Here is a 24,898-nt window from a genome sequence, read left to right as displayed (position 1 = left end):
ACATTTCCTGGTGGATAAGTTGTGCACTTTCTAGGTGCATATTTTCTCATGCGGTTTCCCACTAAAAATGTAGTGGCAAAGAGAGTGAAAAGCATTTGGGCCTGTTGTTAAAAAAAAGTTAAACATTTCTTTTTGCATTTTAGTAAAATAAAACTTTCTTTTCTTTCTTTTCTTAAGGCTACAGATCCAGATTCAGGGCTTTGGGGAGAAATCAAGTACTCTATCTATGGAACAGGAGCAGATCTGTAAGTAACAAGTAAATAAATAAAAGTACATAACCTATAAGCAGAGTTCTAAAAGAATTTTAAAATAAGCTAGCCGACTCATTCTTGATCTGCTCATTTCCAAGGACATTTTTACCATGTTCTTTGTGAGTTCTGTGAACACAACAGCAGTAAAGCTACTGTGATCATTAAACATCTGCTTCATGAACCCAAGGAATTCTACCCACAAACCCCCAAAGAGATATAAGGCAGCTGAAGTATCAATACACAGGACTTGTTCAATCACCATTTGAAAAACACTTTTAAGAGAAAGAGAGGTTTTGATCTAGCCAAGGGAAAAGTCAGTTCTACAGAAAAAGAATCTCTTGGTTCTTTCCCCTTCCCTTTCCATATGGCTTTACAAATAGCTCTTGTCAAAATAAATCAAGGAAGACAAGATATTCAAGGATATAAACTTCAGCTTTGGAGGTCAGCTGCATTGGGTGTTAAAAGCCTTTCATATATTTAAACGTAATAGTCAGGAAAAAGAGAACCTTATGCTTACTTGATTTGGTAATAATGGCTTCCTCCCTCTCCCTGTCTTTGGGGACAGTGCTGGGGGTAGAACATCTTGAAACAGTGGTTCCTTCACACCATATCCATCCCAGCTCCCAAGCATGTCTGGGATCAGTGACATGGCTGTCACAGTGATTCCTGCTGGAGCCTGCAGCTGCAGGGCAGGGCTGCAGGGCAGAACGCTGGAAATGAATGAGATTTTCAGGCACTCATCTCAAGAATTTTTTCCTCTGTACATTTTCCACCTGGAGCTAAAGCTGAACTCCTCTTGTTCAGGTGAAAGCCGTTTAGGAGGCACAATCAAAGTCCAAAATCCAAGATGTTAAGGATGAACCTCTTCTGTAGCCAGAAAGATACACATATGGGAGCATTTCCACAATGGATTATTTTGAGCTCTTCACTAAGTCTTTAAGCTAGCTGCTAACCGCACAGAGAGAAGCAAGAAAAGGTCATGTCATGCCGGCAGACCTCTTAGGTTTAGAATGTAGCAGCTGGTGGAAAGAAGCTTGAGAAGGTTGTTGACAAAGGATTTAGGGGGGAAAAAAATGTAAGCACAACTTTATTCTGATTGACATTATGGGGATGCTCAGATTCATTGTTCTTGTGCAGTTGAATGAAGAAATTATGATGTGAGCTTTTCTTTTCCTTCTTTAGTATTTTTGTTTGTTTTCCTCGTGCCAGAATGGCATAGCTCTGCAAGGCTGGATTGATTTTCTAGCCCTGGCAACTCTAGATCTGCTGAACACACAGTTTGATGCAGATAGGAGAATTCCAACTAGAGGCACAATGTTTCTGTTTTGGATATTACATCAGTGGGTGTGCAGTTGCGTGGGCAGAAAGATGAGTTGTAGTGGGGTAAGAGAAATCGTGTTAACTGTTGAAGATGAAACCAATCTGATGGTAATCCTACTTTGGTAATCCAAGCTACCAGTGGGAGCACTTCTATTCTTCCACTAAAATGGGAATGATGAGAGTGCTGTCTGCATGGTTAGGCTGGGCTGGGTGCTGAGGAGACTGCACAGGCACTGTCTCCTACACAGCTATTCCCACCTTCACATCTTGGATTTCATCAAAACTTGCATTTGTATTTAACAGAGTTATGAGAACAATTGAAGATTTTGGATTACTAAATGCCCCTTTTATAATCACTCTCAATTGCATTCACAGTTGGAATACAGAAAGTATTTTGCTACCCTGTACATTGATCAAAGGATATATAACAACCTTCATCTGTTACAAGCTCCACTGCTTGAAGCCTACACTGGCAGACCATTTTAAAAAGACACTGTGTTGGTATCTTCTCTATAAATCCAAACTTTGGGCTGACACTTTTGACAGTGTCTCTGTAATTACAAATGTGTAAAATTGAAGTTGCAACAGATAAATCTGAACACCCACTCCCATCCCAGTGTCAGTCTATGGAAAAACGATTTTTTTTGGAGAAGATAATTTGCCCTGTAGTTTGGGAGATTTAAGAGCAGATTTTTTTCCTACCCATTCTGAGAAGTGAAGAGCTTAATATGTTATGCTTCTTTTAGCCATTTAGGAGATATAAATCAATCTTAATTTATGCAGGACAATCTATTACACTGTACTTTTAAACTGAAAAAAAAAAGTAAAAATAATGTTTTTCCTTTTAATGCAAGGAAATCACTCTGGGAGAAGGCCATCACACTGAGCATTTACTGAGGACAAATACTTTTAATGGAAAATACAGCTAAAATGGCACAAGAGAGACAAAACTATGAGACACTGATAGTTCTCTAGTTTTCAAGCCTTAAGGAACTAGACAAAAACTAGGTAGAGTGAAGGATTTGGAAACATCACCCAGAGAGGAACTAGGTGAAGAGTACCCGTGTCTGGGCACAGCATTTCAGTGTTCACAGCCTGCAGCAAAGGCAGGCTCTAAACACACATTAAGTGACCAAAAGTTTTCTCTTCCCTCTTTTCCAGGTTCCTAATCCACCCATCAACAGGTATAATTTACACCCAGCCCTGGGCTGTACTAGATGCTGAAGTGAACTCCAAGTATAATTTCTATGTGAAAGCAGAGGACACAGATGGGAAATACAGCTTGGCTGAAGTGTTTATCACCGTGCTGGATGTCAATGACCACTCTCCAGAGTTCAATGAAAACATCCAGGAAAAGACGATGATCATTGGGTCACCAGTGAAGATAGAGGTGAGGGATGGCACCGTGTGTCACAAAGCAGAGTGCTTTGGAAAACCACCTGGCTCTGCTGTTTATTCTCAGGGGTCATGATGAATGTCTGAAAGTTGCCTTTTCCTGCAGCTTTATTTTGCACATCCATTTGGATGTAACAAATGGATTAAAGTGTGAATTATAGTATTTACTGACTGCTGAGAAGGAGAAATAAATTCTATGGGCAGAATATAAAGTCCTTTTACAGTATTTGAACGATCAGCTGGTGGACAATCCTGGATTATACAGTGATCACAAGAAGTCCAAATAAGATACGTGAATGAAAGCACAGGATTTTAAACACTTAACCTTCCTGACACCCCTTTGTGTTCAACCACACAACTTAGTTCCCTTCATTCTGAAGAACTGTATTCAATAATCCAGTGTGGAACGGAAGGTGAAAAAATGCAGTAACAATTCCCAGGCAAAGGCACAGAACATCCTATGTTAGACACATTTAAATGCATATCATGAAGCCTGATCACACGACACCTTATGTTAGTAGAATAAATACCACAGCACAAAAATTAAGGCAAGCTACAGTTTATGGCATGGAGCTAATCCCGTTGCTCTTTATCACTTCACATTTGTCCCCCACACTGTGTAAGAAGCTCCCAGCTGAGGACCATTTGCATTCTACAGATAGGTTAGAGTTCAGTTTTTCCTCTGATTTTATTTCATCTCAAATAGAAATCACTTATAAAGAAAGGAGCCTAGTCCTGCTATTTTTCACTAGAAAATGTAGCCTAGCTTCCAAGATGAAATGAAAGCAGCCCAGTGTTGTTCAGAACTGAATGCTCAGAAGCTTTTTGTCCTCAGGCAAAGATACAAACAATAACACCTTTGTTTTTTACACTTCCCCTACCAGGCTATAGACCAAGATGCAGAAGAACCCAACAACATTGTGGATTATTCCATCATGCAAGCAGATCCAGCCAATGTGTTTGACATAGACCAAAGCACTGGGGAAATCAAGCTGAAATCCTATATCCGATCTCTGGACATCATCCACAACATCACAAACAATAAAGACTGCATATGGTCATTGGTGGTCCAGGCCAAAGACCGAGGCTCCCCGTCCTTCAGTACCACAGCAGTTCTGAAGATCGATATCACAGAAGAGGTAAGCAAATGTTTTAGAAAATCCCTGTGGGAGACGATCCCTGAAAGGCACCAAAGGGTAGACATTGTTTGCTCCTTTTCTGAGACTTGCCAGCTCTGTTTTGTAGAGTGTTTTTATAGCCTTGTGGTAAATCTGGATTCTATAGCCACAAATGTGAAAGTTATTTTGATCAGAAATATTGCAAAGGTACAAAGGTAGGAGCATAATGTAACTGGGAGATGAGTTTTTTGTTAGAGATTGTTAGATATGATTAAAGGTCTATAGACTTCTCAGAGTAAAGGTAAATCCCAACTGCTAAATTTCTGCCTTTTTATTTTCATCCAAGAGAAGAAAAAAAAATCTTTTTCCCTTATAAAAAGTGAGTGGAAAGCAGCTGGGGTGAGAGTGAAATAAATCAGATAAATCAACCTGAGTGACATAGGAAAAGTGAGAAAAAGCTTTACAGAAATGCTTTAAAGTACATAGAACTTTGGATGGGAATTTAATAATTGCAGTATTATTAGCAGATGAAACAAGAAGACTCTAAAAGAGTCTTGCACGTGGAGGTTGAGATTTTCCTTAGTCCAGCTTTTACGTCAGCTGAAGAACAAGCAGCAATTTATGGTGTGCAGCGCATGCTTGCACAATTCTTATTTATTGTAACTGCCTTGCCATGCCTTTAACTAGGTACCAGCAGGGAGGAAATAGGCTTTAAAGTAGATGAGAAACACATCATTAGCCTGACAGTCTCTGGACCACACACATAAACTGGGAAAAGATGCAAAGCTCATCCTACAGGCTGCAGCTGGCCTTCTCTTTGCTTGGTCACAATGCTCCCACTGCTCTTAGGTCTCATATAATCTTTCTGTTTTCTCCATCTGCTCTTATTCCACTGATACTCCTTGTGAGGCACATTCATATGATAGTTTTTGTGCACAGTTCAGAGCCTGCTGAACTGCCAGGGGACTTGGCAGTGCCTTGGCCATGGGGCCAAGTTTCTTGGGGCATGGGCTGCGCTTGCTGCTGCAGGGCTCTGCCGTGTGGGGCTGGGGGACTCTGCATGAGCGGTGTCTGTGGTAAGTCTAGAGATGTAGCTGTTCTTACACATACAAAGGAAATGCACTGCTTAACACTTGGGTTTTCCTGAATTTCCTGAATTTCCTGAATTTCCTGAATTTCCTTCTTGTGCTTGAAGCAATAGCATTACCTGATGAAAGATGGTGTCTTGTATGAAGTCCCCTGTCTGCTTCTTTTTCTGCCCCTCCCCAGGTACATATTTGGCACAAAGTGAGGGAGAGCCCTCCTCATGAAGCCTAAAGAGAAAGCAGAGAGCATGTAATGACATGGATTTCCTTGCACACACAGTTTTTTTTCCATCTTCCTGTGCTCTTCTTGATGCCAAGTCCCAACAGAGAGTCTGAGATAGCAACACCATCTTCATTCTTTGAGTAGGTTTCTTCAGCAGGATCTGAGCTACTGATCTAGTGTCACATCCTCCATAACCTTTTGTATATCTATCTATTACTTATTCCATTGCTTGAAATTATTTGGTTGATTGGTTAGATTGGAGGTTTTTTATCCCATAGCATCCCATCTTTTTTGCAGGAACAGATTTCCGTTTGCATGCATGAGAGATGCAGTGCCAGTGTCCAAAACTCTTGGTCTCTCCCTGTGTCCCAGGAACAGCACAGTCACTGCTAACACTTTGTGAAGAAAACAATCTCTTGGTGTAGGCATATTGCATACACACACTCTCTCTCTTTCTCTGAGGCTGTTACAAATGTGCATTTCATCCCTCTGTGCCCCAGCTGCACAAAGGCTCTTATTTCACTGTTTGGTGTGCATTTATGTATTACTGATTTTGGATAGGGAGGATATTTTGAATGCATCCCCTAGAGGTTTCCTGCAGTGTTAATCACAGTAAGTAATTAAACAGGCATATTTTCTGATTAACGTTCACCATTGCAATTAGCACAAGTCTGTGCCCTTCGAGATGGATGCCTTGTGGCTAAGTTCAGCAGTATTGCACATCAAAAGGACCTTCTTCTCTTGGAATAATACAGTGCTAAAAGAATCCAAAAGCCTTTTCATTTAACTGAGTCTGATTTTATGGAAATTGGTATTGAGGGGAATCTGTTAATATACTGTCCTTTCACAGTAAATAAAAAATATCCTTTCACAGAATAAAAAACAAATGCTGGAAAAGCCAGTCTTTTTCCATCCGTATGTCTCACTCAGAAATCTATTCCTGCTGCCTGATATTTTCAGAGGCTGATTCCCACTCCTGTTCCTGAAGGCTGGCCTGATGGGGGCATCCCTTGGCCTCTTGATGACTCCACTGAGGTTCTGCAAATGTAGAGGGGGCGTTTATTTACACCTCTTCTTGGACTGAGGATTAAGTCCTTATTTAGACAGCATAATCTGTAGTTCTTAATAGCTTTGGCCAATCATTTAAACTTCTAAATATAGCAGGTGAGTCTCAGTTTTAGGTTCTCCTAACTGAAAGGCTCAACAAAAATCTTTGAAGTAACATGGAGATCTTCTCCTCTCTCGTACTAACTGCAACCATGGGAACTGTGGTTGATGGCACTGCACAGCCCTTGCCACATTTGCAGAGCAGTTAGCAACTTCTTTCCTCAGTTTCATGGACTTGAAAAAAATGTTGGTTTGATTTGAGAAATCTTGCCTCATGCTGGTGTTTGTATTGCAGTGATGCAAACACAGCCTTCATATACAGGGATAGGACTGAGCTTTGGGATAAGCATTGCAGGGGCAGCTGGTGCTCTACCTCGGATCAGGAGTCACTTCTGAAGCAAATCTCCTGATCATCCCCACATACTGTGCCTGTGCCTCACATAGCTCCAAGCACACAAGGTAGACTCCTTTCAGAGGAAAATGTGTTTGGGGAGCACACCTAGTGTGCCTGGGCACCAACAGGCAGTCCCTCCCCGCAACCAGGCTAGAACAAAACCCCAGGAACACTGAATGCATGGAAGTAGGCTACTCAGAACCAGCTGGTTCATTGTTCAGATAGTACACATCCACTTGCTTAAGTCAACATAGCCCAAGTTGTCTGTAACACAATCATTGAACCAAGCATTTAAGATCGAGTCCAACTGTTAATTCAGCACTTCCAAGTCCATCAAAAACTATGTCCCTTAAGTCCCACATCTACAAATAATCTGCAATAGCATGGGCTCTTAACAGGTTTGCCTACTTACTTAGACTCCTAAATATAGCTGGTGAGCCTTGGCTGCTCATGTGGTTGAACAGATCAACCACATTCCTTTTGGGTCCAGCTTTTGGATACTTGGCCCATGTGCTCTGCTCACTGCAACCCATACATTAGGAAAGGCTCTTGAGAAACTGTCACATTAACAAAAACAGCAAAGCATTATCTTCTGTGAGCAGTGGTATTTTAACTCCTTTGATGGCTGTTAAGAAAGAGTGTTTCTTCCAGGTCCTGGCCCACAGAGATACGACAGCTTCCATTTCATCATGTATCTGGTTTTATTTTATGTATACCAGAAAAACCAGTACTCTTCAAAATGCAGTGTGCCTTTTAGGAAAAAAACTACAGCTTCAGCAATTACAAAGTGGTACTATTCGTTGAGCTGGCTACGTGGCACTGCTGGTAATCAACACAAGGACTTGAAAATGGTTTAAATGTGTACTTCCCATAAGTCTCTCTGAAGCCTGGCTAAGATTATGACATCCCTGGCTTGTATTGCAAGTTATTCCTCGTATTTATCCTGCCAGTGCAATGGCCACGACAAACATAAACTCTCCCACTGTGTGCTTACAAAATGCCTGATGTCTTTATGCAGAACAGTTGTCATCCAAGGCTAATTCCAGGCAAAGCTTTGTATAGTAGAGGTCAAGTAACTAGAATAGAGGCTGAACCAGCTAGCTGTTAATGGGTTTAGTTTTTGGTATTAATCATCTCTTCATCATTGGAAGTCCTGAACAGATGCCAGGCTTGCTGAGACCAGGAGATTGAATGAAGCCACATGCAAAAATTCTCCATACAACTTTCATCCATTTTTACCTCTGCAGCTGTACTACCTGGGCAACATGTACTAATGTCTAATCTCATTTATTCAATGTTTTCAAATACCTAGTCAAATATTCTTTAGCCATCAGTGCCTTCCTACAAAATAGATCTTGACAGAACTCGTAACTGGATGGACTTAGGTCATATGCTACTTAGCAGGGCTTATCTGACACTTAATTCACCTGACTTTCACATGAAGTTAAGTAAGACAGTGTAAAATTTCTATCATCTGATGAGATTTAAGTAAAAAAAAAATACATGTAATGCAGAACAGCAAAGCTGATGTGAATCTAAGCTCCACCAAAGTTGTGGGCTGCTTTGCTTCTGGTTTCTAGTTCCACTCCTAATTAAATACTGGAAGAACTCTCTGCACAGCAAAATGATGAAAATTTGTCCCTACCTCCCCAGTGACGTGGTCTGTTGAGTTTCACTAGCATTTCTTTTCCCCTTTCTTGTTAGCAATGGGACACATTCAGAACAGGAGAAGAGCTTGATAATGTGTTTGAGATAGGTTGTGAAAACACAGGAATTAAGACCAGGAGGTGTTTATTAGTTAATTTACATGCCCCAAGTTTAGGGATGTGACATTAATGACAAGAAGTACTCTGAAGCACACTCTGGGATACTCTTAGACATCTTCCCCCCAATACTGGGGAGGGAAAAGAGATGGGCATCCTAGATTAGAGTCACAGGGAAATCCATCCGATCTACGAGTCAGAGGTTAAAGTCCAATCTATGCACAAGGTTCTCCTTATACACACTGTTTTTGATACCCATTTTAGCATATGGTGACTACTGCTCCAGGGGTGTCCTTTTCCTCCCATTGACCGAAAGCTGGGAGCTTAAACCTCTAACTAAAACACAGATCACCTGTTACTACTCATGCAAAGTTTGGGTGAGGATTCCCCCATGGAGTCAAAGACAGGGGACTGGGGCACAGTGGGAAGCCCTGTCTTTCTGCAGCCACACATCACTTTATGACCAACTCTCAGTAACCAAACCTGCATGTGAATGTGCCATTTCTGAAGGATCTCCTGGCCTTGCATAGCATTACTGTCTGTTCAAATACCACCTATATTCACAATTAACTTCTCTTGGAAATGCAGTCCAAGGATGGGCTGCCATGCCCTGAATAAGGGTGATCTATGTGCCATGCCTCTAGCCTTTATTCTCCAATCAGCCCAGTGTTTATATGTGCTCCCTAACTTCTTTTACTGTTTCTGGATTCAGTTCAACATCATTGCAACTGCCTCCCCTCCTGTGCCTAGTTCAACACTTAGCTTCCTTTATTTTATAGGCTCTCTATCCTGTACACATTGCAGCCTAGTTCCCCAGCTGTATTTAAAATAGATACTGGCCTCTTTCAAATATAACCATGTGAGGGTTGACCATTTCTCTTATTTTTGATATTTCCAGATCAAGTCCAGGGTAAAATCCTATATTTTAGGCCTCAAGAAGCGTCCATGGACAATATATGGAATATGCATGAGTGGCGTCCTTTCCACCATTTCTGTTACAATGGTGATCTCCACCATCATGTACTGGAAAAGTGTGAAAAGATCCAAGCTCCACCCGCAGGGCAAAATCCGCAAAATTATACGGGGACCTCCGAGACGCACAGTGTGCTAAGTTGGAAAGCGAACTGGCCATTCATTTGTCCTTAATATGCCAATGTAGCTTATGTCATTGCTGATTTCTTTTCTTTCTATAAACAAAGCTCTTTAGCTCCACTTATCTCCCCTACCTCAAAGAGTTTTGTTATGTCTGTAAAAGAGTACTTGAAAACAGAATGCAGCACATATCTGCTAAATACTCATTTGTATATTGACATTTTATAAGCAGAAGTTTTCTCCTAATCCTTTTCAATGCCATGCTCAGTAATTGAGCCAATGATTTTCTTGCTCCATTCTTGCAAGTTAAACACTATGGTGGCATGCAGGAATCTGCCCTAGTTTGGTGGCAATACTTCTGTAAGCTTTTGTGTTCAAGTCATCTACCTCACAGTGCTATAATGTTTACCCAGTCTCTGGCCCCATCTAAATTCTCCAGCCCTGGACTGGACTGGCTGTGTGAATCTCGTATGGTTTTTTTTGGAGATGACATCCATCAATCAGCTCTACTTGTAACATATTTTGGACAAATGAAATTTCTGGGTCACTGTCTGTCCCCTAGAGTAAGTCATGTGTTTTCTTTGTACTCCTTTACAGACTCTTCACAAAGGGCCTATGGCCGCCTTTTTGATGCAAACTAAAGATAACCCCATGAAAGCCTTAGGAGTGCTAGCTGGTGTCATGGGCATAATGGTGCTGATAACTATCATGATCTCTACTGCCATGTTCTGGCGCAACAAGCGGTCCAACAAAGTCATGCCGGTGAGAAGGATCATAAAAAAGAGACAGATGCCGCCATCCCGGACAGTCAGGATGGAGTGGCTGAAGTTCAAGAGGCCCAGCAACGCTGCAGAGAAGTTTGTCGTTGAGGAGGACACCAAGAGCCTACACAATGAGAACAGCAACAACAACGTCCAGGTTGTCCCCGTGCCGCCAGCAGCTCCCCTGCCGCCGCCACCCCCTGCCCTGGCTCCAAGGGGTGATGCCCCAGGGTGGCGGGTGCCAACTGTGTCTGGCTCCCTCACTCCCAAGCATGTAATCAAGCCCCCAAAGAAGAAAGGTCACAGCAGCACCCACAACGCCCTCGTGTCAGAGCTCAAAATGAGGTTTGAGAAGAGGAACGCAGCTTTCGGGGAGCCCCACATCTAGGTGCTCTCAGCAGCTCCCAGAGACTACAGACTGTGGCTGGGCTGGATGTTTTTATGTGCTGTCTCTTCCCCGTGTCTGTCAGCACCCTGTGAACCAGAGCAGCTTCTCACTGTGATAGCCACCCCTCACCTTCTGCAAGTACCATGTGCTACAGAGTCACCCCACCCGCAGAAGCGCTGCCTCCATGTGCAGTCGCAACTGTGGCTCTTCGGCCATGTCCCGTGGGCCCTCCCTGCAGCTGTGTGTGACCACGGTGCTGAGCGCGCCAGCCACAGCCTCCCCAGGTGAACAGGGACTCAGGTTGCCCCTGGTTTGGAGGTCTCTACCCAGAGTTTGGGTTCTCAAACAAGATGTTCTGCAGCCAAGACCCTGGTGGATGGTTCTTTCTGACCCGGTCTGGCAGGTGGGTCTGAGGTGTCAGAAAATCCATCACTTCAAATCCCAGACCCATTTTTGAAGATGTTGGCACGGCTGTGGCAGCAGCACTGAGTCGAGGTGCAGGTCTCCTACAGCAGTGACACTGCCCTGTCCCCAGAGCACAGTGTGCTTTGCAACAGCTGGCAGAGTGATGTGCTCGTGGCCTGAGTACCTTCATTCCCGAAAGGTAAGCAGGCAGGCTCGGAGAATCTCTTCATTTTCCTGCAGCTTATGCTGGGTTTTGCCAGAGCACATTGACATGATGCTGTGCTTTGCTTCTGCCCTGGACTTGCCTGCTCTGAGGAGGGATGGGAGGGGCACCTCAGCCGTCCCTGGACCATCAGGGCCAAGATTCGAGCACAGAAGTTCAATAGCAGCTCTCAGTCAGCACTGCCTCCTTCTGACACTGCGCCCCAAAAGAGCGGGAGCCTGGCAGGAGAAGGGCATGAATAAAAACACAGGGAACACTAGGTAAAACTGAGAGGCAAATGATAAGTGGAAGACAGAGACAAGTGCTGGAAAGTTGCATATGTTGGTCAGGGAAGTGTCTGGAAAGATCATGTGGTGGTGTACACTCTAGCAGAAAGTGTCAAGGAATATATTTAATCACCTCTCCTGGCTCGTTGCAGGGACTGGTGTGTGAAAAAGGAGGTTTCCATAAAATATTCAGGTTTTTCTTATCAGTATTTTTGAGTGAATTAACCAACAGTTAATGGGAGGGGACTGGCAGAGCTGACAGGTTTTTTTCCTGTTACATGACACTAAAAAGGCACTGAGAGCAGAGCACTTTTTTCACTGGATCTACCCCAGGGTCTCCCCCTCAGGTTTGTTTCTGAAGAGAGGTTTTTCAGCTGGGCCTGGCTGTTTCACATCCTCTTGAGAGAAGTCAGCAACCAATAGAGCTGGCTGGGGAGCAGCACCCTGCACCCTCTCTGAGACCCAGCCCTGCAGAGAAGCTGTGCTGTCATGGTACCAGGAACATCAAGGAGGGGAGCAAACCTGACAGGACACACCATGTTAATTCAAGGGGTTCGTGAGACTTCTCCAGCTGTCATTTCAGTCAAACCAGAAGACCTGGCCCTCATGATCTCTCACTCCAGTAGCTGAAAAAATTCCCCTTTTTGCAGCAGGACTTCATTATTTTAGGGTATGGCTGGTTGAATATGAAATGACCCACTTGCAAGGAAAATCTTGTATTTTTTAACTTCAGTTCAATCTGTCTAGAAGCCATAGTGTTCATGGCTCATGTCACCCATGAGCTGAGCCAGCAGCTGTAGCCAAGAGGTGCAGCAGAGTCCCAGCTGGGGGCCACAGCAGGAGCACTGCTCCCAGAGCCTCTCCTGTCACATCTCTCCTTTTCTCTACTGTTTTCTTGCTTATCCCTCCTCCTGGGGCACTGTGATGTGAAGCCCAGGTTCTCACCTGTCCAATCACCTCCTCCTTGTCCCCTGGCCATAAGCTGTGCAGCCCCTGGCCCCACTCCTGCTGCCCTATGCAAGCACCTGCCTTCTGCTGGCTGAGTGTCTGCAGGTTCTGCAATCTTCCCCAAAGCTCCTCATTTATTCCCCATACCACTGTCTTCCCAAGTGTTGTGTTATTGCCACTATTCTGTATTCATTCTCTAATGAAGAAAGCCTATAAAGACCATTCAATTAAGTCAGATTTAACAGGAATTACAGGCTTATAGTCTTAGAGATTATATTTAAGAGGCAATAAAGATGTTTTATTACTATGTTGTGATACTCTTTCCCAGTTACTCTGTATTTCAACTTCAAGGAGTTTTTTTTAATAAATAAATTTTAAAAAAATATGCAAAAGGTGCTTCTGTGCTTGGTGTGCTTCTGCTGGCAACGATGCCTTGTCATCACCTGTTAGGTGTCCAGCCACAGGCAGCCAGGCTGCCTTTTAGGATGACCAAATGGACCCTTCTGCAGGCTGCAAGTCCGGAGAGAGGCTGTGAGGTTTATGGACAACACCGGGCTGGAAGGAGGGGAGGAGAGAAGCAGGATGCCATTGGCACAGGGTCACAGAGAGCCCCTGGCCAAGCTCCCGCGGTGCAGCCCTCTGCAGCATGGCCCCGGGGCAGGGAGGCAGCAGGTTCAGTCTGATGCCAGCGGCCAGTGTCTGCCATTTGTTATGAACTTCCTCCACGTGCTCAGGGGATGTTTTGTCTTTCCCTGGATGTTTCCTCACTGTGATTCAGCACCTCTCTCCAGTCTCTACAGTGTGCTGCTGTCCCTCCCTGCTGACTGGGGTGGAAGAAGGCCAGTCATTACTGACGGTGCTTTGTTATTTACTCCCCCTCACCCACGGCCCCACACTGGTCTTCAACCAGCATCAGCTCATGCCTCACTCTGTATTAGCCATGTCTGCAGAAGGTTTGCCCAGGACAAGGTTTTCCTGCTTGGCCAGCTGCTTCTGCCCCTTTCTCACCACTCCAGACCCCTGTGACTTGTACTGAAGCTGCCTGGCCTCCTCCATCCCTGCAGCCAAACCCCGGAGCTCCTTGGAATCCAGGTTTCTTTCCAATTTTTAACTGTGAAAGGCCAGAGATGAAGCAGAGGACCTCTGTGTATTCTGAAAACCTGCCGTGTTTATTGCTTTGACACTAAAAGACTGACAAGACTAGGAAGTCTTGTGAAGTATTAACAGCAAGAGTCAGCAGTGACAAAACAGAGCTCTGTTCAAAAGCTGTGCAATACAGTACAGCAGAAGGAGGTGCTGGGGGAGGAATCATAGGGCTTGAGGAGAGAGCATGGAAAACACACACCAAAAACCAAAATACAATTAGAAAGGCAAGCTACCACAGCATGAAGCTCACAACAGCTGGGGTGTCTACTATACGTTTTTCTTTTTGAGATGATCTATAACACATATAACAAGGGCTGTGGGTCTATGGGCCGCATGCTTTGGTTGTGCTGGAAAGCATGAGGTCAAAAAAGAAAAATAAGTCACATGTCCTCAGACCCCTGAAAATCACAGCACTGAGCTGCTCCACAAGCAGGAGGCACTCACTTTTACATGAATCTTTGGGCTTTTTTTGCCTCTAGCAAAGAGGCAAGCTTCGATTTCAAAGTAGCAGGATGGGGAGGCACCAGTCTGCATATAGGGAATGTGCCTGGCTTGCATCTTCAGCTCCCAGCCCCCTGCTCTATGTTCTCTGCCCCTGTCCACTTGTCCCCCCAGCCTGCTTCAAGCACTTGGACCTTTCCTGTTTGTGGTACAACCAAAGCTGTGAATCTCTTAGGGCTGCGTAAACCTTAAGGAGGAGTAAGAAAAAAAACCAAAAACAAAACACAAACCACCCCCAAAACCAACATTTCCGGTCAAAATAATTTTTTCACCAACTAAAATAAAATCTCTTCATCATGTGGGCCCGATTCTCCCCACCATTTGTTGTTGCTGGGCTGTGACCACAGCCGTGCCCAGCTCCCCGTCCGTTCCCAGGAGCTGGCACCTGTGTGGGTGAGTGAGGGGACACTTCTGGCCTTTGGCCACAAGCATTACTATTGGTTCGGGGGCTGATTTTTTGTTAGTGTTGGTTTTCTTGGTGTGTCAGCGTGCCTTGCTCCGTGACTGTGCCGCAGAGACAGCCCGGGGCTACGGAGGCGCAGCTCCACTCACACCAGTGGCCGGACAGCCCGGGCACCTCCATTCCCAGGGCTCCCCAAGCCCGCCGCAAACCCCGGCGGTGCGCCCGCCGTGCCCGAGTCCTCGCAGCTCAGAGCCGCCCCGGCGCCGTCCTCCGGAGCGCCAGCCCCGGCCCGAGGTGGCGTGTGGAAGGTGCCGCAGGGCCGCGCCCTCAGGGCGGGCAGGGCCGGGCTAGTAGAGGTCGGCGCTGTTCCTGTGGGGCGGCCGGGCCTTGCCGGGCTCCTGGCGCTCCGGGGACCGCCGTGCGCCGCGGCCGCCGTCGGGGCGGCAGAGCCCGTCCTCGCTGCCGGCGGGCAGGCTGTCCAGCGTGCTCTCCTTGCTGCCCGCGGCCTGCGCCGGGCCCCCGCGGCGGCGGCGCGGGCAGGCGCTGGGGCAGCGGGCCAGGCAGCCGGGCAGCGCCTCGGCCGTGCAGGCGTACATGCCGGCCGGCACGGCCAGCACCATGGCGCACACGATGACCACGATGTGGATGAGCTTCTCGCGCTGCTCCATCTGGCTGACGTCGCTGCCCGTGACGAAGACGACGCACTGGCCCTTGCGGGGGGCCTGGTTGCGCACGGCCACGCACACCTCGTACTTGGTGGCGGGCAGCAGGTCGGTCACCGAGTAGGTGTTCACCCCGGGCCCGATGTAGATGGTGTCCTTCTGCGCGGCGTCGTAGCGGCCCACCAGGAGAGTGTACCAAGTCTCCCCCGGCTCGGCCGCCGCCGCCGCCGCCGCGAACCACTCCAGGGTGATGCCGTAGACCGTCTGCTTGGCGATGCGCACCTCCACGTGAGCGCCCGGCTCCGCGGGGGCCGCGGCCGCCCAGCCGCGGGGCGTGGTGGACGCCCACGGGGCCACCACGCGCAGGTTGATGGCCACCGAGGTGTTGCCCAGGAAGTTTGCCGCCGTGCAGGTGTAGTTGCCGGCGTCTGCTGGCCGTGCCGCCGGGATCAGCAGCTCCGAGCGGACGGTGTCGTCGCTGATGGGCTCCGTGGACACTGCGGGCAGAGGTGAGGGGTCAGCAGGGAGCCACCGTGGCCTCGGGCAGCCGCAAGGCCGCTGTAGGACGGGGCCCACTCAGGACCCGCCCTGCCCAGGGAGAAAGGAAGAGGTGCGCGGGAATGTGCGCAGAGCTGAGAGCAAAGTGTTTGTCTGAAAGGCGTTAACGCGTTGGGACACCCAGGCATGGGAAACATGGAGTGTGTCCGACCCCTGAACCAAGACAAGCTGCTGGAGAAGCTGCTGTGGGCACAGGCCGAGCTGCCCGTCTGCCATCAGCATTCAGCGCAGACCAGGAGAGGCGCTGAGGAGGCACACCTACATTTTGGACACATGCTCCATCCTCTGTCAGGATTAAAAATGTCAGTCTCAGGAGGATCAGACCAAAATAGGTGTATGAAGCCAGTAAGTATTGGGCTGGAAGTGAAATGCAGTGTTAAGAACGGTGTGAAACCCTGTCATCTACCCAAACAGAGGTGTGTGACTGTGCTTGAGAAAAAACTGTATATAATTAATCAGCATGTGCTTGTGGAAAGACACACAAGTGCTGCTACAGCGCTGCAGTTGAAGCAAATATCAGCCCAGGATTAGGGGCTAATGCTATCCTATTTAGTAAGCTGGCTTATTAAGGACACACAGAACCTGTGTGCTGGCTGCCTGTATGTCTTATTACCTTACCCGTTGAAAATAGCAACTTGTCCTATTGAAGGCTCTTAGTAAAAATAAATGTGAGGGAGGATGGATTGGGATGAAAAGAAAAAGGTCTCATATTACAACACCTTTGCTAAAGAATGTAAATAAGCAAGAGTTCAGGAAAACACAATCTTTGTTTCAGTTCATTCACAATGTGAATGGACACAGACAGTTTTGTGGTTGGTGTAGTATTTCTTGAGGGAATATGTGGGGATAATATAGGAGCATACAAGTCTGTATATGTGTGTGCACTCTTACAAACACATCTACATGCACATATAATTATACAGTGTGTGCATATATATATGTAGTATATGACCAAAAAAAGTATGTAGTATATAATATATAGTAAATATACATGCATATTTAGATAACTATTTATTAAATATATACAACTAATATAGGATTAGTAACTCCTACATTATGTATCATGAGGAAAGAGCTGCTTCTTAAAATCCACAGGATAATTGTATAAAAATGAGGCCACGCTCCTTTCATCATTGACTGATGTCCTGCATGAAGCAGCTCTTCTTATGCTGGTCAGATGTGCTTAGATGCACAGGATGATTAAGATCATTTGGATTACTGCCACCACAATAACTGTGGTGCTCTGTAAAGGGGCTGGGTTGCTGTGGTGACTGTGATGGGCTGCAGACCTATGTAAGTAGGATAGTACAGCATCAATTTTTAATGGGAAAAAAAAAAAAAAAAAAAAAGAAGGAAAAAAAAGCTTTGCTTACCATTAAATGCCCTTAAAAGTTTGAGTGCATAGGTCCACCAGACAGCTGGGGAGGGGCTGGCTTGCACAAAGCAGGTCAGGGTGATGTTTAATCCTGCTGGGACTGTCAGGTTGGTGTCAAGGGCTGAGGTCAGGGGCTTCGTGCAGCTGTTAAGCTCCACTTCATGAAAAAACTTCCCTGTCCTGAATTTTGGGCCTGAGCAAGTTAAATAGGAATTCATCAGAATAATAGGTGGGCCCACGGACTTTATAAACTGGACAAATCCCCGCAGGCGACAGTCGCAAATCCAGGGGTTGTCATGGAGGGCCAGGACAGCATTGGAAATAGCTTCCAGCGGTCCCTCCATCCTCTGGCTTCTCTGGTAGACAGGCCAGTTGTAGAAGACATCCCTGGATATGATGGTAAGCTGATTTGAGGATAGATCTAAATAGGTCAGGTTGGGCAGATAGCGGAGTGCGTGTTCTGGAAGGACATCCAGCCGGTTGTGCTTCAGATCCAGGATTTTCAGAGTCGGGGTGTCTTGAAATGCTGTCCATGGCACCGAACTTAATTTGTTCCCTTGCAAGCGCAGCTCCTTCAGAGCTGGCAGATACTCCAGACTCTTGATGTGCATCACTGTGATGTTGTTAAAATTGAGCCACAGATACTCCAAGGCACTAACGTTCTCAAAAGACCCACGAGGCAATTCTGTTAGGTGAGAATTTTCTATTCTAATTTTCCGGATGTCCTGAGGGATGTTTGCAGGGATCTGCCTCAGCAGTGCAGACATACAGAGCAAACTCCTAGGGAGGAAACCAGAAAATTTTCCAGGTCACACACCATGTTTGAGGCCAATAAACTAGTTCCCTATGCAGGTCTACAAGCACTTGAATAATTATAAAGTATTGTATATAGGGCATGCATAAGCCATCTATCCATCCCCAGGGTTTACATCAATTTTGCCATAAACAATGCAACTAAGTCATAAGAATGGCTATGTATGTAACTATGTATCTCAGGGAAATAAGAGAAATCTCATTCTACGCTCAAGACAGCACAATTCAAGTATTAGATGTGGCACACCTTGCATCAGTCTGCTTGGTTTTGGTGCTCACATCATCGGCAAAGTTGCTACTGGGGCTGTCTGAGCCACTTCACTGGTGCTACAACAGGGGTAATAGTGTTCTTACCTTCCAAAGCTGTCCTGAGAACAAGAGCATCCTGAGATGCAAGATGAAACAGAGGGATTTATCTTGTGGAAGGCCAGAAGAAGAAGAAAAATATGACAGACAGGGTCCATATTCTCCTTTAAGAAAGCACTGTGCAGGGCTTTGCACCAAACACGCCAACAGCCTCCAAGAAGCAAATCCTATCAGCTGTAATCTTCCTTGACGCAGAAATAAATCCTGCTGGGGACCCAACCCTAAGGAAGACATGTAGTGTGGTTCTGTCTGTGTCCAAGTACTAAAAACCACCTCCAGGACCAGTCTTGGCATTTCTCCTCCAGCTGAGGGGATTCTGACAGACATATATTTGGTTGGGAATATGAAGATGGAGCCAAAGCCACTTCTTTTGCCCTTGCAAGAAACTAACCAGGCCAATTTTTTTTTTTTTTTTTTTTTTTTTTAATTCCATGGGGTCTGTCTCTTCTATATTTTAATGGCTTTTATCAAGGCAGAAAGCCACGGTAAGGGCCAGACCTCACAGCTGTAATTTGCCATAGTGCCCCACTGCACAGTCCATCCTCCCCTAAACCCTGCCTGGCACCATTTTCCTCTGAAACAACTCCTTCTCCCCACAGTAGCTCCGTTCTTACACGTTGGTAGTGAAAATAGCAACATGGCTGTGGCCAGTCCATGGGTTTCTCTGACAAGAGTATCTTGGAAGTCAATCTCTTTTGTATAAATACAAAAATCTCAGCACTATTCTCTTTCAGTCATCTTGAAAAACTAAGCCATTCTGAGAAGGGATTTTGAGTAACCAAATTTATTGATCTCTTTTAATCCAAAATAGCAGGTTTCAGTTGTGCTTCCCAAGGAGTTCTGCGTTCTCCTGGGGCCATCTAGTGTGGATGGGTTTCACTACAGCCTGCACAGGAGCACGCCTGGGAAAAGGGCTGCACCTCACTGCCCGTGTGGGTGATGCTGGGTCACAAAGCAAGATTAGCCTGAACCTGCTTAACCTCTAACCTATGGGACCAGGATAGAAAAGTATTTTAAGTGTGGCAGCTTAGAGCTATATGTGGCTCTCAGGGTTGTGCTGCTTTCCGCCTACGGAAGACACAGGCTTGATTCTGCAGTGTTTAAATCAACAGGAGCTTTTCTTTCATGGCAAACCAGCAAAATGGAATGGTGGGGAAACTTCTGGGGACTGGTAGAGTGCTCTATTTCTCTCCCCCATGTACAGGGAGCAGGCCACAAGGAATGGGCCTGTGGGGATGCTGTTGCTGGCAGTGCCTCACATCTAGCCTCAGGCACATGGGATTTTTATGGATTGGGTTTTTTTAGCTGAAACATTCCTTGTTTGTCCGTGGTGCAGTATTTGATTTTTCAACAACTGCTCTGTAGTCAAACACATCAGTGAGCCGGGAGTGAAGGGGGAAGGCTGCTGGTCTGTAGCACAGCAGATGCAGCAGCTATAAATGCTCCACTGGGGGGGTGGTGGCTGCCGAGGAGTTTCTCAGTGAAGCTGCTGCTGTTGCAGTGGGAGTGGCACCGGTGCAGCCCCTGTCACCTGAGAGACACACTCCTTGTGCCCCTTGCATGTAACCAAAGCAATAGAGGGAACACCCATCAGCAGGGCTGGCTGGCTAAACTGAGGGTGTTGTAGGAGCATCAGTGGCAGCTGCCATCAGAGGGTGTGTCCTTCCCCAACATCCATCAGCCACTGAAGCAGAGTGACTCGGGGACCTCCACTCCCACCCAGCAAATGCCACAGTCACCAGTGTCTTTGCTCTCTTTCTGTGGTCTGCCATGAAAATATTCCCTAATAAAACAATTATATTCTTTTTTAATAATAGTAATTTTCTATTTTTACACTTTACAATAATTAAAATAATAATTTTGCAGTAATAAAATAATGAAAAATATTAAATAATATATAATAATAAATATATTTCCATATAATAGTATAATATATAATGATACCATAATAATATAATTTTACTATAATAAAATAATATTATTTTACTCTTTACAACAGGCAATAACAGAAACAAACTATTCATGGTGCAGTTAGTTAGAAAACCCCTGTGTGTCAGTGGCAGCTCCTGAAGTTTGCCCATGTATGAACTGCAGGGCCTGGGAACAGAAGGCTTTTAGCAGAGGCAGAGGAAAATCAATGCCTTGATATGTTCAGCTCTAGAGAGGATGGGACACGTCCCTGTGATGGGATCAGTGGCCCCAGGTCTCTGGCACGTTCAGTGATACTGGACAGGTGGGAACCACGAGGGATGGAGACACCCATCAGTGCCTGGGATTCAAGGCAGGTGGGATAGAAAAAAAGCACAACATGGCACCAGGGAGGGTCTGGATTGGGATGCTTTGGCTGTGCCAATGGTAGCAGGAGGGACAGCCAGAGGGATTCACCGCTTTTAAGGCCCAAAACCTCCTTTGCTTGAAAGGAAGGGCCCTTCTTTGCCACCTTCCTACCCCTCCTGCATGGCCCATGGGGAGGGTCTTAACGTATGTGGCAGCTAAGTCACATCTTCAAAAAAATCTTTCATGAAAAGTAAAGTGTTATTTATTTACAGGTTTATAAACTACTGGAGTTTCCCACCATGTACATCTTCAGGCACAGAACAGGTGCACAATGCCCAATGTCCTGGGATGAAGGAAGCAGAATTATATCCAGGGTTCTCTGTTAGAAATACCTTATTTAAAATAAATAATTTTCTTAACAGAAAAAAGCAATTAAAAAAAATAGCAGTTCTTTTTCCACATGAGAATTCCTGCTAGTTCCACCTATCTTCTACAGGGCTGACAAATGGCCTTTCAAAGAGTGGTGTTAGTCAGTGCCATGGGCAATGCTCTGGCTGTTTTCAGGCTGATATTTATTTGCTGCTTGAGAGGCTACTTATCTAAATATATCCAAACTCCGAGTGTACTCAGAAGGTTCAGTATTAACCTGAGAGTCCAGTGGTGAATCACTTACCCCAGTCGGATGAATTAGGGTAGAGAAAAGGGGGAGGAGAAAGAGGGGAGGGGGAGGTAAGGGAAATAAATCCTCCAGTGTTAGGCACAGTCATTGTGCTTATGTTCCCTACTGAACTGGGATTTTGGTGCCTTTTTAGTTCAGCCCAGTTTATGCCTGCTTGTAAATTTAATGGTCACAATTGTGACAGCAGATGTCCACTCAGTTTAGCTGCTCTTTAACATCATGTGGCATCCTGGCTGAAGCCAAAAAGCAGAACAAGCTGTCTAAAACTCAAGCTGTCAAAATAAATCTCCACAGAGACGGTTCCTGCTAGTCTATGGGAAGTGGAGTTTAAGAGATTGTGCTGATTGCCAAAGCAAATGCCAAGAGATTACCCATTGTGTGCTGCCAGCTATGCCCAGGGAGTCAAACTCCATCTTGAAATGACATTTCTTCTTGTAAGAAAGCAAGTCTGGGCTGATGCTTTTCAATTAGTCCCTCTACCTTGGCCTTCAGTGTTAGAAATCACTGCTGGGCAGGACATAAGAATTGAAGGCTGCAGTTGGGCGTTTCAGACAGTGAAAGTGTTTAAAAAATGAGTTGACGTAATATGGTTTAGTGAGCATGATAATATCCAGTCCAAGCTTGTTAAAAGGGAGTGCAAGAGCAGATGTTCGCTTTGGTTCTAACAGCATATCTTGAGCGCTGACTTTAATCAAGAAATAAATGGTTTGCTCCTTAGCGTGCTGAAACTAGGTGCCTAACAGCTCTTCCATGACAACAAAACAGAAAATCCAGAAAAGTGTTTATCTTTCCATGTCTGATAACACTGAAAATCTGACCCAGAGCCTTGAAATCACATCCTTAATGGTTCAAAATTTCACTCATAATTCGGCAGGTACAGGGTTTCTCCTCTGATGAATGCCAAACAAGACAGAACTTGTACAAGTTCATACCTATTGCTTATTGTGTGTGAACCACCAGTGCATAGAGAAAGGCTTGTCTTGAACAGCAGCAGCTGAGATGATAAACTGCAGTGCCTCAGCTATGAGACAGTGAGAGTGGGCACAGGAATGAGAAAAGTCATGTTTATTCTGTTTGGGATCACTATTTATTCAAAGTACAAAAAATATCCAGTAGAGTCTGTAAAATTGAACACATCCACAGTGAATGTCCCAGGATGATCCCTGGATGGAGCAGAAGCAAAGAGTGCCAGTGCTGGCCCAGCTGGTGCCTTCTCCTCAGCCAGTTCACAGACTGAGGCTCACAGCAGGTGAGACTGCTCCTCACCAGGGCTGGGTGCAGCAAATGGCCCAGCTCACACCTCCGGTTAGCTGAGAAGTGAATACTTCTGCTTCCCAGTCAGCTCCTGCAGACCTGACTTACAGGAAAGTCCGTGGGCAGTAGGTGCACTCCATTCAGCACAGGAAAACTTTGGGACAGCTGTGGTTCTTCAGGAGCTTACCCATCCAGGGCCATGGTAAGCTGAGTTCTGCACAGCCCAGTGCTCCTGCTGCCTATGGGGGCAGGACCCAAGCTTATATACAGCAATCCTTGCAACTCAGCACAAAAACTGCTGCTGGAAAGACAGTTTTTTCCTGACTCTTAATAATCAGGCTGGGACAAATGAACTTTAAGGATTAGATCTAGTACATACCATGTTTTATCAGTTAATTTGTTGCATTAAAATATGTAATTTTACTAAACTTTACTTGTAAACCTAAAAATCTACACAGTCCAGTGATAAAAGTAGCATGAATTATTTCATACAGGGATTGACAAATTCTCCCAATACAAGAGAAGTTCCTTATCGTTAATGCAAGGAATACAGGGAGCCCCATCAGAAACTCTTGTGATGTACCCTGTTGCTGGTATTTATGTTGAGATCAAATGACTTGCTTTTTCCATCAGGCCAAGTAATCTGACATAAGTGAAACCCTTCTGTACAAGGGGGTCTTGCAAAATCCATACAGGGCTCCATTCCAACCAGTGAATTTTGTTAAGCCACACTGTACATATATATCCAGAATGTGACTGGAAGTCCTTCCAATAAATTTACAAACACATTTCAGAACAATTCAGCAGGCTTTATCCGTTAGCATTTCAACTTGGCTGGATCTTTCCCATTCAACATTTGGCAGAACATATATAATTTTCTTCATGAATAATATTTATTACAAAGAGAAAAATGTTACATACAGTGTTACTACCTGAGGGACTTGAGTAGAAAATAATACATCTGGGAATTACTTTGTCATCAGCACTCGGATTCAAATTCCAGTGAAGCTGCAGAGCTTAAATGACTGATCAGTTCACCCTGACTATGAAAGTACATTTAGATTAATATTAAACAGGTATTTTTCAGGGTCCTTGAACCTGTGAAATGTTTGAAACCCAAAAGACTGCACTGAGCCTCTGCCACCACTGAGACCATAGTCAGGAATGGCTGATGTGTGCGTTGCCAGTGGTCTGACACCACATCACTTTCTCCTGCTCTGCACAGAGCAACCATGACCAAGTCACAAGTGCCTGGCTGATCATGTGGGCCTTCACCAGTTTTTCCAGGAGCACAGGCAGCAGTGACAGGGCTGGTTTGAGAGATTTTTGCAAAACTGTCTAATGGAAGTTTTCCAGTATGATTACAAAGCATTACACCACCACACACAATGTGCAAAGTAGCCTATTGTATGATTTTTATCTAGCACAGCTGGTATAAAACATACTCTACTAATTACAATACAGATACAAAATGCCAGCTAGGACTGATACTGAAAGACCTTTGCTGTTGTTCCATATCTTTAGAACAGAGTTTAGGGCTGAAATGCAGTCAGCAAATGCTCTCTGTTACGCATTCTTAGGAATGGGTTTTGTCTCTTAATTTCTATCTCCTTTGCACATTTCTCTGAATTCAGAGCATGGAGTTGTGATTATGTTGAACATATTAGAAAGGGTTGCTGTACATCTGTATTGAGTGATCTATTAAGCATCAAGCTGCACGTTTCATGCAAACATGGGGGATGTCAAAGGTGAGACTCTAAATCTTCACCTTCATAAGTATTTTTATTAAAATTACTAAACACTCCTCTGGCTTATCAACCAAAAGAACATTAAAAGAGCTGAGAACAAAATACATAGCATATTGTAGAGCAGGTCCTAAACAACACCAAGCAGAACACACTCAGAAATGTTGCTTAATGTCTTCACACTTAGTGTGCACACTTCATTTGACAGGAGAAAAAAAAAAGTGGTCCAGGAAAACGAGGCCATTATCACAGAAGCTTTTGACTGGGTATAAAGCAGCCAACCCCAAGTGGTGTGAGCAACATGTCCTGTAAAGCTTGGGCACAGTCTACCCTCCTGCATGCTCTTCCAGAACATGTGAGAGACAGAAGCGTGGCCAGGC

General features: G+C 45.3%; 2 protein-coding genes across 2 annotated transcripts in view; one reads left to right on the top strand and one right to left on the bottom strand.

The window, feature by feature from the left end:
* The window catches only part of CDHR1 (cadherin related family member 1), a 44,872-nt gene extending 31,806 nt beyond the window's left edge, over positions 1-13,066 (top strand). The window contains exons 14-17 of the mRNA XM_058842018.1: positions 178-245; positions 2,733-2,961; positions 3,851-4,105; positions 10,346-13,066. Of these exons, the coding sequence (XP_058698001.1) occupies positions 178-245; positions 2,733-2,961; positions 3,851-4,105; positions 10,346-10,897 (1,104 nt within the window). The 3' untranslated portion in view covers positions 10,898-13,066. The remainder of the gene's footprint in view (positions 1-177; positions 246-2,732; positions 2,962-3,850; positions 4,106-10,345) is intronic.
* Positions 13,067-15,136: 2,070 nt separating this feature from the next.
* Positions 15,137-18,586, bottom strand: LRIT2 (leucine rich repeat, Ig-like and transmembrane domains 2). Its single transcript, XM_058841911.1, has 3 exons — positions 18,552-18,586; positions 17,383-18,164; positions 15,137-15,948 (listed from the first exon to the last, which is right to left on the bottom strand). Exons 2-3 carry the CDS (start codon positions 18,149-18,151, stop codon positions 15,137-15,139), a joined length of 1,581 nt encoding a protein of 526 aa, XP_058697894.1. The 5' UTR covers positions 18,152-18,164; positions 18,552-18,586.
* Positions 18,587-24,898: the final 6,312 nt, after the last annotated feature.

This window comes from Poecile atricapillus, chromosome 6 (assembly GCF_030490865.1).
Source record: "Poecile atricapillus isolate bPoeAtr1 chromosome 6, bPoeAtr1.hap1, whole genome shotgun sequence".
In the NCBI taxonomy this organism is placed as follows: domain Eukaryota; kingdom Metazoa; phylum Chordata; class Aves; order Passeriformes; family Paridae; genus Poecile; species Poecile atricapillus.
The sequence above is the reverse complement of the archived record's forward strand: the minus strand, read 5'-3'. Positions and strand labels throughout refer to the sequence as shown.

What these genes read in the sequence shown, in the direction of transcription:
- LRIT2 (XM_058841911.1), bottom strand. Translation starts at nt 18,151, where the DNA reads ATGTCTGCACTGCTGAGGCAGATCCCTGCAAACATCCCTCAGGACATC. An exon ending in ACTTTTAAGGGCATTTAATG is followed by an intron (nt 15,949 to 17,382) that starts GTAAGCAAAGCT and finishes CTCTGCCCGCAG; the next exon opens with TGTCCACGGAGCCCATCAGC.